At 39.9% G+C, this 16,970-nt stretch overlaps 1 protein-coding gene across 2 annotated transcripts in view; it reads left to right on the forward strand.

Moving 5' to 3' along the window:
• The window catches only part of tmem132e (transmembrane protein 132E), a 601,125-nt gene that overhangs the window by 525,819 nt on the left and 58,336 nt on the right, over window positions 1–16,970 (forward strand). For both annotated transcript variants that reach the window (XM_072243258.1, XM_072243259.1), the window contains exon 7: window positions 2,001–2,277. In XM_072243258.1, the coding sequence (XP_072099359.1) occupies window positions 2,001–2,277 (277 nt within the window). The remainder of the gene's footprint in view (window positions 1–2,000; window positions 2,278–16,970) is intronic.

Below are 16,970 nucleotides of genomic sequence, written 5' to 3' on the forward strand. Positions count from 1 at the left end.
GTTTGTCCTCTAATACTTGATATTCTTACCCTGAGGTAAAAAAAGATTCTGACTATCTGCCCTATCTGCACTTCTCATAATTTTATAAACTTCTGTCAGATCTTCCTGGACTAAGATGGTGTCAATAAGTGGCACTCTGCTTGAAGCTCTGATGGGAATCATCATATATTCCCATTTAGCACTACAACAGCGGAAATCCACAGTCACAGCCATGGGTACTTGGTAACCAGCATTGTTTTAAGACATGTAAAAAATCAATTGATACTCATAATCGATGAACCTCCAACAGCCGATTCATGTTGCAAGTGTGGTTTCCCTTTAAGAAAATGGAAGTGGGGACAATGTGCTGGTCTACAAGTATGATTAAAATGCCTTAGACCCCATTCCCAACTATCCTGCTGCCAAATATACAATCTCTGGAAAATAAAATTGAAGACCTCAGAGCAATATTGCTGTACCAGAAAGACACCAGGGAGTGAGGTGTACTTTGCTTCAGGAAATATGGGTATCACCCACCATTTTGGACGCAGCGCTGTAGCCCAGTGGCTTTATCATTCTCTACAAAGACATCAGCTCAGCCTTTTAAAGATAAAAGAGGTTTAGTATGACCTATGATTAATTCATCGTGGTGCATGGAGACTTGGAGGTTCCATCTCAGTCCGTCCTAGAATATCTAGCAGTCAAATGTTGTCCACTTTATGTGCTGAGGGAGTTTTCCACTATCATCCTGATAGTGGCGTACTTTCCAGCTCAGGCAGGCACTGGAGGAGCAAAGCATCGTAATCAGCAGGTACAAAACTCCACACCCTGATGCCAATCCTATCATTGCTGGGTATTTCAACCAGGCCAGCTTGAAGATGTCTCTGAACAACTAGCACCAACATATCAGCTATGGAACCAGAGGAGCCAACACACTTGACTACTGTTAATAATAGGCATCCGTTAGTCTCATGAGACCATGGATTTGCACCTTGGAAGGTGTCCAGGGCACAGGCCTGGACAAGGTTGTATGGAAGACCAGCAGTTGCCCATGCTGCAAGTCTCCCCTCTCCACACCACCGATGTTGTCCAAGGGAAGGGCATTCGGACCCATACAGCTTGGCACCAGTGTCGTCGCAGAGCAATGTGTGGTTAAGTGTCTTGCCCAAGGACACGCTGCCTCAGCCAAGGCTCGAACTAGCGACCTTCAAATCACTAGACGAACGCCTTAACCACTTGGCCACGCACCAACACTGTTATACCACCATCAAAAACACATACCATGCCATCCCATACCCACAATTTGGTAAGTCCAATCTCCTGGGTCTCCTTCTACTCCCGGCATATAGGCAGAGACTAAAGACTGCAGCACCAGTGGTGAAGACCAAGAAGGTATGGTCAAGGGAGGTGGACAAGTGCTTACAGAACTGCCTTGATCAGTGGATTGGACAGTATTCAGGGATTCATCTGTGTATCTGAAGGAATACACCACAGCTTTTTCAGGAAGTGAATGGATGAGTGTGTGTCTTCAAGGACATATCAGACATACCCAAAACAAAAGCTGTGGATGTACTAGGAGATTTAGTGGCATTTGAGACCAGTGATCCAGAGTTATACAAGAAGTCCAGGTATGGTCTGCGGAAGCCTATTGTTAGAGTAAGGTTAGAGTCAGAAACAGAAGCACGTCATCTCTGGCAGGATTTGCAGGATGTTACTTTCTAGAAGGCAAAACCTAACATCATGAATGGCTGTAGTGCTTCACTCCCAGATGAGCTCAAAGCCTTTTAAGCAAACTACACCTTTGCAAATCCCTGCAACATCTGGTGACCCTGTAATCTATCTCAGAGGCTGATGTAGGAACAACCTTCAAAAGAGTGAATTTTCACTAAATATTTCATTGTCATAGAGTAGAATGGTGAGATAATTTACACAACGATGACGTTAATAATTTTTAAAATTAGATTTCAAAGGCATATTGTTAAGTTAATCTTTACCTTGTTGTGCATTGCTCCATTTCTCAGGTCCACCCGTGACAGTGAAGATGAAGAAGAAGAAGAACGAAGCAAAACACGAGGCTGCACTCTGCAATACCAGCATGCATTAGTACGAGTCTTTACTCAATTCCACACAACCTCTTCAGAGGGTACAGATCAGATAATCACCATGTTAGGATCGGAATGGTCAGTTGACGTCACCGATCTAGTCAGTGACTTCATGAGAGTGGAGGACACAAGAATTGCACAGATTATGGAAGGCAATATACTTGGTGGACGTGAACCTGGAACTACTATGTTCAAGGTTAGCTATTTGTCATAAAATTGAAGTGTTTGCTTTTGGGTAAAGAGTGGCGATAAATTATACAGAAGGTTGAGTTTTATTGTTTAACATATAGAAAAATATGCAGAATATTTGTGATATGTTAGTGTGCGTCATATAAATAACAATCTCATGACTTCCATAAGCATGCATGCTTTCTTAGTTAATAATCTTAACCAACCAATACTATGAGGTAGCTCAAAATGTGACTACTTCCTATTCATATGTATTTGAACGCTACTGTTGATTTCATACGTCAGGGCAGCAGGAAATGATCAGCTTTTTATATCTTAATACCTGTTTAGAGCACAAAAAATTGGCTTGTAAGTTGTGCAAAGGATTATAATACAGGCAACCCCTGGATTATAACTATTATGGAAATGGCACTTTGCCCTTATAGAATTCATAATCATTATCCAGAAATTTTACATAAACAATAAAATTAGCTCTCATGGAACTTATGTGAATAAAAAGTAAGTACAGTCAGCCCTCCGTATCCGTGGGTTCTGCATCTGCGGATTCCACCAACCGCGGATTGAAAATATTCGGGAAAAAAAATTCCAGAAAGTTCCAAAAAGCAAAACTTGAATTTGCCGCGCGACGAGCACTACACTGTATCCATGCGAATGAAGTGATATGTAGGCATACCCTGCTGCAGCCTCCCGCCATTTCACAGATCCTCAGTTTCTCTCGCGCACTCGTTTGAGCATTGTTCGCCTTGAGTCTCGTTCGTTCGCTACTTGCATTGTGAGCAAGAGGAAGGAATTTAAGGCTATAAGGGATGGCTAGCTAGCTATGTAAAGCACTACAGCCTCAAGAACTTAAAGATCACGGGAGAATCGGCATCGGTTAGTGCCGAGCCAGCATCAGTGTTCCCAGAAGAGCTACAATGGTTGCGTCAGTACTGAACATGTACAGACTTTTTTTCTTATTATTATTCCCTAAACAATACAGTATAACAACTATTTACATTGTACTAGGTATTATAAGTAATCTAGAGATGATTTGAAGTATATGGGAGGATGTGCATAGGTTATATGCAAATACTTTGCCATTTTATATAAGGAACTTGAGCATCCACGGATTTTGGTATCCACGGGGGTACCGAAGGACGACTGTACACACAATTTTTTAGCTCATTATGAAAAGTCAAGATACAGGCTGCTTTCTAGGATCATAGGGTTGCCTGTACGCTTCCAAAGATTATTGTGATAATTAGAATTCACAAGGTACTGAAGAATTCGTTGAAATCTGCTACAGTCATAAACAGAAGTCCCATCTTGGGATGAAGAAAATATTTTGGTCATTTAAACATTATTGGAAGCAGTATGTTGTAGAATACATACAAGAAAATTGAAATGACTGATCATAAATAAGGTAAGTCTATTAGCTCCAGTTCATCAGTTAACATCCTTAGAAGTTAGCATGTGTGCAAATACATAGGGGCGGAGAAATAGGAAGGTGAGTATATAGTGAGAATCTGAAATATGGGAAAATAAATACATGAATGGTATAGAAGTAAGCAAATAACAAATGAAATGTCTTTTGGCATAGTACATCTCAGCAAATAATTGATTACATATAGCAAAGCAATCTTACATTTACAGTTAAGAACTTCCTGAAGTTCTTAACCAAAGAGCTTTTGAAGTACTACAGCAGCTAATTTTCACACAGCTAAAACGTAGATATAGTGAATGATAAAAATAATCATTATATTTGTTTCTGATGACCTGGGTTAAAGATAGACTGCTGACAAATTCTAAGGTTGTTGGTTTCCTCTGACATGTCAACATGAAGATCCAAAGCTAAGAAATAATTCATATCAAAACAGAAAATGCTGGGATAATTTAGTTGGTAAGGTAGCTTTTGTGGAAAGTCAAAGTTAATGGTTCAGATCTGAGACCCTACGTTCAAATGTTCAAAGTAAATTTTATTATCAAAGTACATATATTGTCACCATATACTACACTGAAATTCATTTTCTTGTGGGCATTCACAGTAAATATGGGGGGAGGAGAAGATGGCGGTGCGACACAGCGCGTGCAGCCTCTCCGAATGATATCGTATTTGTGAACTAGGATGCTGTGCACAATCCTGATTTGATGGAGACAGCCGTGAGAAGCACGGAGGAACATCTGGAGAAACTTCTGAAATGCCTGCTTCGCTGCCGCTGCTACTGTGCAATTGAGAATCTCTGGAGGGGAAGGCCCCAAATCCTCAGCTTTGCCTATTGCCTTTTGCCGGGGCTGGGGTCGAAGCGCTCGGCAGAGATGGTGCTTGGCGCTCGGTGTCGGAGAGCTGGTCGGGGGCTTGAAGTTTTCGGATGGACTCGGAGTTGGGCTATGGTTGGGTGCTTCCAGGGTGCTGCATCGGCAAGTTTGCGGCACTGGAAGCTCATGGCAGGGAGAGTTTCTCTCTTCAACCGTCTGCGTGAGATGATGGGCTATTGGGACAGAGACTTTTTTTTACCGTGCCCATGGTCTGTTCTTCTATCAAATTACGGTATTGCTTGCACTGTTGTAATTATATGTTATAATTATGCGGTTTTTGTCAGTTTTTTTAGTCTTGGTTTGTCTTGTGTTTCTGTGATATCATTCTGGAGGAAAAAAATGTATCATTTCTTAATGCATGCATTACTAAATGACAATAAAAGAGGACTGCATGTCTTCATAATCTAATCTAATCTAAGTAACAAGAAACATTAGAATCAAAGAAAAACTGCACATAATGACAAACAGACAACCAATATACAAAAGACAACAAATTGTGCAAATATAGAAAGAAGAAGAAAGAAATAATACTGAGAACATGCGTTGTAGAGTCCTTGAAAGTAAGTCTGTGGAAATAATTCAGTTATGGGGTGTGTGGAGTTATCCCCTCTGGTTCAAGAAACTGTATGTTTGAGGAGTAATAACTGTCCGTGAATTTGTTGGTGTGGGATATAAGACGGTATCTCTTGTATCTCTTTTCTAATATCAGTACCACAAAGAGAAGATGGCCTGGATGGTGGGAGTCCTTGATAATGGATGCTGCTTTCCTTCAACTGCACTCCTTGTAAATGTGCTCAGTGATGGGGTGGGCTTTACTTGTGATGGACTGGGCTATATACACTACTTTTTGTAGGATTTTCCATTTAAGGGCATTGGTGTTTCCATACCAAGCTGTAATGCAGTCAGTTAGTATATTCTCCACCATGCATCACTAGAAGTTTGTCAACGTTTTAGGTGACATGCTGAATCTTCACAAACTTCTAAGAATGTAGAGGTACTACTACCATCCCTTCTTTGTAATGGCACTTAAATGCTGTACCCAAGACAGATCCTCTGAAATGATAACTCAGAGGAATTTAAAGTTACTGACCCTCTCCACCTCTGATCCCCTAATGAGGACTGGCTCATGGACCTCTGGTTTCCTCCTATAGCCAATAATCAGCTCTTTGGTTTTGCTGAGGTTGAGTGAGAGTGTTCTGGCTCCATCTGGTATATTTTCAATCTCCCTCCTCTATGCTGATTCGTCACCACCTTTGATTCTGCCAATAATAGTAGCTTTGTCAGCAAACTTAAATATGGCATTGCTGTGCTTAGCCTCACAGTTAGAAGTATAAAGCGAATAGAGCAGTGGGCTAAATGCAGCTGTGCTGATGGTGATTGTGGAGGAGATGTGGTTGCCAATCTGAGATGAATGGGGTCTGCAAGAGATGAAATTGAGGATCCAGTTGCATAAGGAGGTATTAAGGCCTAGGTTTAGGAGATCCTGACCACCCAGGTCATGTTCTTTTCTCACTGCTGCCATCAGATAGAAGGTACAAGAGCCTCACGACTGGCAACACTAGGTTCAAGAACAGTTACTACCCCACAACCATCAGGCTCCTGAACAAAAAGAGATAACTACACTCATTTGCCCATCCAATACGGTGGTTCCATAACCAACGATCTCACTTTAAGGATTCTTTATCTTGTTATTTCATGTTCCAGTTATGTATTGCTATTTATTTATGTTTGCATTTGCACAGTTTGTCTTCTGCACTCTGGATGATCTTTCACTGATCCTGTTATAGACTTGCTGAGTATACCTGCAGAGAAATTAATCTCAGGGTTTTATGCGATGACATATATGTACTTTGATAATAAAATTTAGTTTGAACTTTGGAGCTTATTGATTAGTTTTGAGGGGATGCTAGTGTTGAATGCAGAGCTACAGTCAGCGAGTAGCATCTTGATATATGCTTCTTCACAGCCCAGATGTTCCAAAGTTGAGTGAAGAGCCAATGAAATGGCATTTGCTGGTGACCTGTTGTGACAGTAGGCAAACTGGAGCTGATCCAAGTCGCTCCTCAAGCAGGAGTTGATATGTTTTCAAAGCATTTCATCACAGTGTTTGTAAATGCTACTGGACGATAGCCATTGAAGCCGGTTACCAAATTCTTAGTAGGCACTGGTATAAGAATAGCTTGCTTGTTGCAGATGGATAACTCAGATTGCTGAAGCAGAAGGTTAAAGATATCAGTAAATACTCCAGCCAGTTGATTAGCACAGGTCTTCAGGACTCAGCCAGGTACATTGTCTGGGTCAGATGCTTTCCGTAGGGTCACCCTCCCAAAGGATACCCTCACATTAGCCTCAGAGACTGATATCACAGGGTTGTCAGGGTCTCAAAACTGAAACAGTAAATCTGTTTCAACTTCCGCAATTGCTGCCTGACTAACTGAATGTCTCCAACATATTCTATTTTTATTCCAGACTTCCAGCATCTTTCTTATTTTCATTATGCCGTGAATCTTCCAATGTGTGTTGCAGAAGGAAATTGTATTACAAGAAAGATGTTTTTGATTTTCTAATCTCCAAATCATCTCATTACATAAATTTGCAACTGGTATATATCCATACTTAAAAATGCAAAACATAATGCAGTAAAAAAACAAAAAAACAACATGGTGAAGATTTACTCCTAATAATTTCTGATTAAACAGAAATAAATTGCCTGCAGCACTCCTGAATAAATGGACAGCAGTGTTCAGACTTCTCTGAATGATGAACTTTGATCATCACTGGTCAGAATATAAATTGTAATTATTAATTTTCATGGGGGGGGGCATTGCTAATTCCTGATTTCCCTGGAGAAGTTATTAATGAGATGGCTTCATGAAATGCTGCAGTCCTGGTGAAGGTACAACATCAGTGCTGTTGTGTAGGAAGTTCCTGGACTTAAAGAATGACAGTGCATTTCAAATTGTAACCATCTGTGACTTGCTGCTTGCCCTGCCCTTTCTGGTATAATAGAACAGTTCGGAGAGTACAGGCAATTCGGCCCACATTAATGTGCTAACCTTTAACCTGTTCCACGATCAATCTAACACTTCCCTCCTACTTAACCTCTATTTTTCTTTCATTCATGTGCCTATCCAAGAGTCTTTTAAGTGCCCCAATGTATCAGCCACAACCACCACCCTGGCAGTGCCTTACAGAGTGTTGTCATTTTCCATGTAAAGAGCACAACTCTGACATCTCTGCCCCAAAATCTTCCTCCACTCACCTTAAAATAGCGTCTTCTGGTTTTAGCCGTTGTGAAAAAAGGTACTAACTCACTGAACAACAACTATAGCTCAGCATTTAGCACCATCATTCCTATAGTCCTGATTGAAAAGCCACAGAACCTAGGCCTCTACTTCCTAATTGGAAGGTTACAATTGTGTGGATTGATAGTAACATCGTCTCCTCATGACAATCAATACAGGTGCACCTCGGGGATGTATGCCTAACTCACTGCTCTACTCTCAGTATACCTATGACTGTATGGCTAGGTACAGGGGCAAGATACACTAGCTTGTTGAGTTGTGTCGCAGTAACAACCTTGCATTCAATTTCAGTAAGACCAAAGAACTGATTGTGGACGTTGGAAAGGGTAAGATAAGGGAACATGAACCAATCATCATAGATTAGATTAGATTATGATTACACGTAATCCTCTTTTATTGTCATTTAAGAATCAGAGGGATCAGAAGTGGAGAGAGAGAGCAATTTCAAGTTCTTGGGTGTCAATATCTCTGTGTATCTAACCTGGTCCCAACATACTGATGCAGCTATAAAGAAAGCAAGACAAGGGCTGTATTTCATTAGGAGTTTGAAGGTAATTGGTCTGTCACACAAAACACTCAAACTTCAACAGATGTACTGTGGAGAACACTCTGAGAAGCTGCATCACCATTTGGTACAAGGATGGGGCTACTGCACAGGATTGAAAGAAGATACAGGAAGTTATAAAGTTAATCAGCTCCATCATGGGTACTAACCTCCATAGTATGCAAGACATCTTCAAAAAGCGGGTCTCAAAAAGGTGGAGTCCATTAAGAAGTACCCCAATCACCCAGGGCATGCCCTCTTCTCACTGTTACCATCAGGAAGGAACTACAGAAGCCTGAAGCCACACACTCAGCGATTCAGGAACAGCAGCTTCCCCTCTGCCATCCAGTTTCTAAGTGAACATTGAACCCATGAACACTACCTCACTTTTTTAATTATTTCTGTTTTTGCACTACTATTTTCAATTTAACTATTTAATATATGTATAGTTACTGTAATTATTTTTTCCTACATTATCATGTGTTGCTTTGTACTGCTGCTGCTAAGTTAACGACTTTCATGACATATGCCGGTGATATTAAAGCTGATTCTGATTCTGATTTCCTCGTAAGACACATTCTCTAATCTTGGCAGCATCCTCATAAATCTCCTCTCTAACGCTTTCACGTCTTTCCTATAATAAGGTGACCAGAACGGAATACAATATTCTTAAATGTGGTCTAACCAGAGTTTTGGAAAGCTACATCATTACCTTGACGCTCTTGAACTCAGTCCCCTGACCAATGAAGTCCAATATGCTTTCTTAACCACCATATAATCTTGTGCAGCATCTTTGAGGGATCTGTGGACTTGGACCTCAAAACCCTCACTTCCACCACACTGCTAAGAATCCTGCCATTAGCCATGTATTCTGCCTCAAAGATCATTTTAAAGTGAATTGCTTCACCATTTCCTAGCTTCAATTCCATCTGCCATGACAGCTCTTCATCCTGCAGTAACCAGTAGTCAATGATAACCTTCTACGCTGTTCACAACTCTGCAAACTGACTAATCCTCACCCCTCCCCACCTTCCACTTCCTCAACCAAGTCATATATAAAAATCACAAAAGAGTAGGGGTCCCGGAACAGATCTCTGCAGTACACTACTCATCACCAACCTCCAGAAAGAATACACTCCACCTACTATCACTCTCTGCCTTCTTAAGCAATCCAGTTCCAAATCTATCATGCCAAGTGTCTATGGATCCCATGCCTCATGAATTTCTGGATGAGCCTACCATGGGGAACTATGTGAAATGCCTTACCAAAATCCATATACACACAACCAGCACTCTATCTCCATGAATTGATTTTGTCATTTCCTCAAAAAAGTCAATTAGGATTCTGAAGTAAGACACAGCCCTCACAGAGCCATGCTGACTGTCCTGAATAAGAGAATGGCTCATCCAATGATCATAAATTATAAATTCTGTCCCTAAGAATCCTCTCCATTAGTTTGCACACCACTAACATAAGACTCACTGGTCTATAATTCCCAGAATTATTCCTATTATCCTTCTTGAACAAAGGTACAAATATTTGCCACACTCCAATTTTCTGATACAGCCCCTGTGCCCAATGAGAACACAAAGATCATCTTCAAACACTTCGCAGTCTCTTCCCTTACTTCCTGTCTTAACCTGGGCTATATCCTATTTGGCCCTGGGGATTTATTTATCCTCATGTTTTTCAAAAGCTCTAACACTGCGTCATTATTAACGTTAACATGGTCTAGCACATCTGTCTGTTCTCTGATGACTCACGTTGATCAACGTCTCTCTCCCTGGTGAACACAGAAGCAAAGTATTCATTAAGGACCTCCCCTTCCTCCTCTGACTCCAGATATGTTTCCCACTTTATTCCAATGCCATCTTGCGTTCATTCTGGTCATTCTCCTGTTCTTTACATACATGTAGAATCCCATGTGTTTTCCATAATCCTGCTCACCAGGGCCTTCTCATGTCCCCAACTACTTCTCCTATATCTTTTTGTAAGCTTCTTCCCGGCTATCTTATAATTCTCAAGAGCCTTGAATGATCTTTGCTTCTTAAACCTTGTTAGATGTTTATCAGTAATACAAGAGATTGTGCAGATGCTGGAGATTCAAAATTATACATGCACAATGCTGGAGGAACCCAGCACATCAGGCAAATTCTATGGAAAGGAATAGAGTCAATTCAAGTCCTAATGAAGGGTCTCAGCCCAAAGTGTCGACTCTGTATTCCTCACACTGAACTGAAACACTTCTCATCTAAATGTTGTTGGTATTTGCCTTCCATAAAATTGCTCCACAGGGAAACCTAATCTACAGTGATGAATCAACCAACTAAAAACTGATCTTGCAACTCCTGCAAACTTGCAACCTTAATGTCAATTCTTTCCAAATACCTGTGATTTAAGTAGTGCAACACACAATTAATGAGAGGCAAGAACAGAGAAGAGCATTTGATATTTAGGTAACTAAACCAAAGGCAGTTTACTTTCAATGTCGTAACTTACCATCTTAATAAAAATGACAGAAAATTTGGGTAGTCTTGAAAGCAATACTGATCTCAGATATACTGTTTATTTTTACATTAGCAAACCTGCAGTCCGTCCCTGCTCAAATAAGTAAAGGATTTAATTAAACTTTCAAATAAATTATGCTCTCAGTTTTCACTCGGTAGGGGCCTTGTGGATGAGGGCTGATATAAAGTTTCTCATTCTATTAACAATTTTTTCATATTCATGCACAATCTTTGTTCACCATTTCAGCACAATGACTCAAATTCTGTGTGATTGCAGAAGAAACAATGGCTGCTACCAATCTTGAAGTAAGCTGCTCACAAAGGTCTAGCAATCCCTGGCCAACATTTCAATTTCCTTAATGTTAGTTACTATCAAATGTAATGATTTATAAATTCTTCAGTGCCTAACAATAGTAATGTCATCAAACAAGCAGAATAGGCAGTCATACTGAGCATTTTCATTGTTAACAAATTAGGAAGTAAAAAGTGCAATTTGTAATTAACTTCTTAAAGTATGTTGCAGAGCAGAAACAAAAGGTGCAGAGTACACAAAGTTAAGTTAGAAGCTGAAATAACCATTAAAAACAAAAGCATATTACTTCATGTAGATAAGGAATTTTGGAATATTTATCTGGTGAAATAACACCACGCATACAGTGGTATGCAAAAATCTGGGCACCCCGGTCAAAATTTCTGTTACTGTGAATAGCTAAGCGAGTAAAAGATGACCTGATTTTCAAAAGGCACAAAGTTAAAGATGACACATTTCTTTAATATTTTAAGCAAGATTAATTTTATTTCCATCTTTTACAGTTTCAAAATAACAAAAAAGGAAAAGGGCCTGATGCAAAAGTTTGGGCACCCTGCATGGTCAGTACTTAGTAACACCCCCTTTGGCAAGTATCACAGCTTGTAAACGCTTTCTGTAGCCAGCTAAGACCTTCTCAGTTCTTGTTTGAGGCACTTTTGCCCATTCTTCCTTACAAAAGGCTTCTAGTTCTGTCAAATTCTTGGGCCGCCTTGCATGCACTGCTCTTTTGAGGTCTATCCACAGATTTTCGATGATGTTTAGATCAGGGGACTGTGAGGGCCATGGCAAAACCTTCACCTTGTACTTCTTGAGGTAGTTCATTGTAGAATTTGAGGTGTGTTTATGATTATTATCCTGTTGTAGAAGCCATCCTCTTTTCATCTTCAGCTTTGTGATGTTTGCTTCCAGAATTTGCTGATATTTAATTGAATTCATTCTTGCCCCTACCAGTGAAATGTTCCCTGTGCCACTGGCTGAAACACAAGCCCAAAGCATGATCGATCCACCCCAGTGCATAACAGTTGGAGAGGTGTTCTTTTCATGAAATTCTCCACCCTTTTTTCTCCAACCATATCTTTGCTCATTGTGGCCAAAAAGTTCTATTTTAACTTCATCAGTCCACAGGACTTGTTTCCAAAATGCATCAGGCTTGTTTAGATGTTCCTTTTAAACTTCTGATGCTGAATTTTATGGTGAAGACGCAGGAAAGGTTTTCTTCTGATGACTCTTCCATGAAGGTCATATTTGTGCAGGTGTCGCTGCACAGTAGAACAGTGTACCACCACTCCAGACTCTGCTAAAGCTTCCTGAAGGTCTTTTGCAGTCAAACAGGGATTTTGATTTGCCTTTCTACCAATCCTATGAGCAGTTCTCTCTGAAAGTTTTCCAGACCTCAACTTGACCTCAACCATTCCTGTTAACTGCCATTTCTTAATTACATTACGAACTGAGGAAACGGCTACCTGAAAACACTTTGTTATCTTCTTATAGCCTTCTCCTGTTTTGTGGGCATCATTTATTTTAATTTTCAGAGTGCTAGGCAGCTGTTTAGAGGAGCCCATGGCCGCTGATTGTTGAGACAAGGTTTGAGGAGTCAGGGTATTTATAAAGCTTTGAAATTTGCATCACCTGGCCTTTCCTAACGATGAATGTGAACAAGCCATAGCCCTAGCAAGCTAATTAAGGTCTGAGACCTTGGTAATAGTTATCTGAGAGCTCAAATCTCTTGGGGTGCCCAAATCTTTGCAAGGGTGCTCCTTTCCTTTTTTGAACTCTAAAATTGTACAAAACAAAAATAATAAACTAATCTTGCTTAAAATGTTGAAAAGAATGTTTCATCTTTAACTTAATGACTTTTGGAGATCAGTTCATCTTCTACTCTCTTAACTATTCACAGTAACAGAAGTTTTGACCAGGGGTGCCCAAACTTTTGCATACCACTGTACATAAATAAGATTTATTAAGGCATGTGAGAATGTTACGCAGCTATTTTGTTTGGTGGCTGTTTAAAATGAACTTGTTCTCAATTATCAATGTATAACTTGTTTTGAAATTACTTAAAAGATAATCAGTGTTTTGTGAAGTGGAATATGATCTGGTTCTGTAATACGCATTCTGCCACTTCAAAAATCATTCAGGGCACTTCCCATGACCGTTTACACATGTAGTGATTGCTCATTTTCCATGCAGGTTGCACACTTAATGATATTGTTTTGATTGTCTCCTTCCAACACAAATTTGTCAGACTAGGCTTTCATTATATTGCTTTTTGTGCAGCTGTATGAGTTAAAAGACCACACGATATTTTGTAAAACTTCTAGTGTCTGCAACTGAGCACTCTGTAGGCTGAGTGCTGATTCTGGCCATTTATAATAACCACCGAAACCTGAGAAGCATGACTGCCATTTCCATGCATACATAAAAACCCACCTGCCATGGAACCTTCAGTGTGCTCTGAGGGATGAGCTATGTCTAACCACTGGGGACAAGCATCAGAAGCTATACGAGGGGTGATTGATAAGTTTGTGGCTTAGGGTGGAAGGAGTAAATTTTAGAAAACTTAGCACATTTATTTTTCAACATAGTCCTCCCCCCCTACATGTACATACTTAGTCCAGCAGTCGTGGAGCATACGGATCTTGGACCTCCAGAAAGTGGTCCACAGCAGGGGTGATTGATAAGCTTGTGGCCTAAGGTAGAAGGAAATGAGTTATACAGCTGTCGTCACATGCACATGCAGTTCAACTCTTGAGTGAAAATGCAGAAAGTTTTAAGTTAATAACTCATTTCCTTCTAACTTAGGCCATAAACTTATCAATCAGCCCTGCTGTGGACCACTTTCTGGAGGTCCAAGATGCTGGCTTCTACAAAGAAGGGATCCGTATGATCCATGACCACTGGACTAAGTGTGTAAATGCAGGAAAAATAAATGTGCTAGGTTTTCTAAAATTGACTCCTTCTACCTTAGGCCATGAACTTATCAATCACCCCTTGTATAAACATTCCCGAATAGTTTGTGGGAAGAGGGCTAAGTGGACTCTCATCCTAAGACCTTATTCCCTCCAAATAGAACAGGAAATTGGAAGGACTTTGTATTAGCATAGAACAAAGAAAATAAATAATATATTATGAACCATCGTATTGGGCCATTTTTGCATAATAATTGAGATTTTGCTTTTGATATGGGTAAGGAGTCGGGTGATAAGCACTCACCTTAAACAAGCAAGTGTTGGCTGCAGTGGGACTTAGATCAGGGGCTACTTGAATTTGGCTTCAGCTATCAATGACTTTAAAGCAATTGAACATCTCTGACCTTAATTTGATTTATCCGTACTGCATTGTTTAGAATGAGGGAAATTCATCACCTATTTTCTAGTGAATAGCATGTTGAAAATGATCATGAAAAATAAGATTATGGGAGGTTATGGACAAGGTAGTGAAGTGAGGAAGAACATGTCAAATGCAATGCAATATGGAAAAACTGAGGTTGTCCACTTTGCTACAACTAGCAAAAAAGAAAGATATTTGTTGAACAGTGAGAAATTGAGCTGTATTAATTTTCAAAGGGATCAGTTTGAGTTTGTATAAGTCACTGAAGGCCAACATACAGGTGCAGCAAGTGATTAAGTGGGTAAATAAATTAGTCTTTATTATGAGAAAAATTGAATCCAGACTCTTATTGTAATTGTGTAGCTTTGATGAGTTCTATCTGGAATAGTATTGGTCTTAGGTAGGACAGGATTTCCTTAAAGTACAGAAATTTATTAGACTAGTTTTGGGGGGGATCTGCCTGTCCTGGGACAGAGACCAGAGAAGGTCTCTCTGTTCTGACAGTCTCTCAGCAGTCCTAACAGGAGCCATTGGATTGTGAGGCACCACCTGCAACTGGAGATATGCACCAGAGCATCAACCCATCCAGAATCCAACCTTTAAAACAAACTTGGCTAAAGACCCAGGAATGAAATTGAGATCCAATCTGAAGTCTTTTTAAAAAAAAAACAACATGAGACCTAAGGGTTAAGCAAATGCGAGCTTGGAACTTGGGCATGAATATAAACTATGGGAATAGAGTATAGCAAAATGAGAAGGGATCACATGAAAAAGTAAAAAGTTCTTAATTGGGCTTGAAAGGTGAGATGAAGGGCTGATTTTTCCCCATCTCTGATTAGTCTAGGTCTTGGGGGCAGAGGATAAAAATGTGTCTTAGAGGTGAAGTGAGGAGAAATTTCTTCAGCCAGAGGATGGCAAATGTGTGATTTTTTTTATTCCAGGGGTGCTGTGAAAACTCAATCATTGCATTCATCTAAAACACAGATCTGTAGCTGTCTGGGCTTTAAAGCAATCAAAAGATTTGGGATGGTGTTGGAAAGTAATGAAGAGATAGAATATAAGGCATGATTTTAATGAATTGTAGGACAGGTAGTTCATAACAGAAATAAACCAGATGTCTATTTCCCTCCTAATTCTATGTTCTTAAACGTGCATCTCCCTGTCATTAAAAACTCTGCATATATCTCCCTGGATTATTAACAGAACTCAGATACCATATATTCCTTTATGATGCAGAATTAGGGGAAAAGAGTTACAAATGCTCTCTAGTAATTTCAGAAGTTCTTCCATATTCTCTTTGCTTTCATGAATTTTAAGTAACTGAGTAAAGGATAGAAGTCACAATAAGGAACAACAATGTAGAAGGTATTAATCCATCTTAAATGGCACCGTGCATTTATTCTTTATGCAGTGAACATTGGATTATTGTTTTCTTGAATGATTGAAATATGTCTTTAAATGAAGAAAATCACAAATTATAAACAAAGAAAGAAACTCAAAGTGAGTACTAATCTGTGTACTGCTTGTGACAGCAGACGTCTATACTAGTGATCACAGTGAGCTCTTGCCCCAGTCTAAAATAGCTAGTTATGCGGATGAGGATTTTCTTTACCTAGTAGCAGTAGGAGCTTAGTACATTCCTGCTCCATGCTGCTAATAATACACTTGGGACAGGACAAACAACAGGTTGTATATTCTTGTGACGAACTAGATAGGGCAACCACCCTTAAAGCCTTCTGATTCCTATGACCAAATCTTTCAATACAACTTCTTGAAAAAGCCCTTCTCTACAGCCACCTGCTCTTTGAGATAGTATGTCTTCCCCTAATAGTTAGCCCTCAGAGCCAAGTAACCAGTGAAAAGCTGACTGTTTCTGGCTAAAATTTCTCTGTTCCTAGTTCAACAGACCAGATGAGTCTGAAACTACGTTAATGTATGAACGTTTTGACTGGTTTCTATCACTAAACCCATGGAAACAGAAATTCCTCCATTGGTAATGTGAAGGGTAAGTGCCAACAGTGGGTGATACAGGAATGGAGCGCACTTAAAGGTTGAAAATCATTCACCAGTAGCTCTGCATGAAACTGGAAGTGGACTCCTCATGCTTCATGATGCATCTTGCAATTAGTCAGACAGGCCAGATTCTGTATCCAGTATAGCCTCAAGGGTGGACCCATACTGTAATCCACATGCAACATATGAAAGCTTTATTTGTAGACATTGCTTATTGCAAGTGGGCAAATAAATTGTTTCATTGACAAGATACTGAGATATCAGACAGATTCAAGGCTTCCTCAGCTGTGCCATTACATGAGGTAAATATCTGTTCCTTTATCTTGGAAAATTTTTATTAAGAAATACATTATTTCAAGTCATGCAGTGATCTCATTCTCCTACATATGACAACA

The sequence above is a fragment of the Mobula birostris genome, chromosome 25 (assembly GCF_030028105.1).
Source record: "Mobula birostris isolate sMobBir1 chromosome 25, sMobBir1.hap1, whole genome shotgun sequence".
NCBI classification, from domain to species: Eukaryota; Metazoa; Chordata; class Chondrichthyes; order Myliobatiformes; family Myliobatidae; genus Mobula; species Mobula birostris.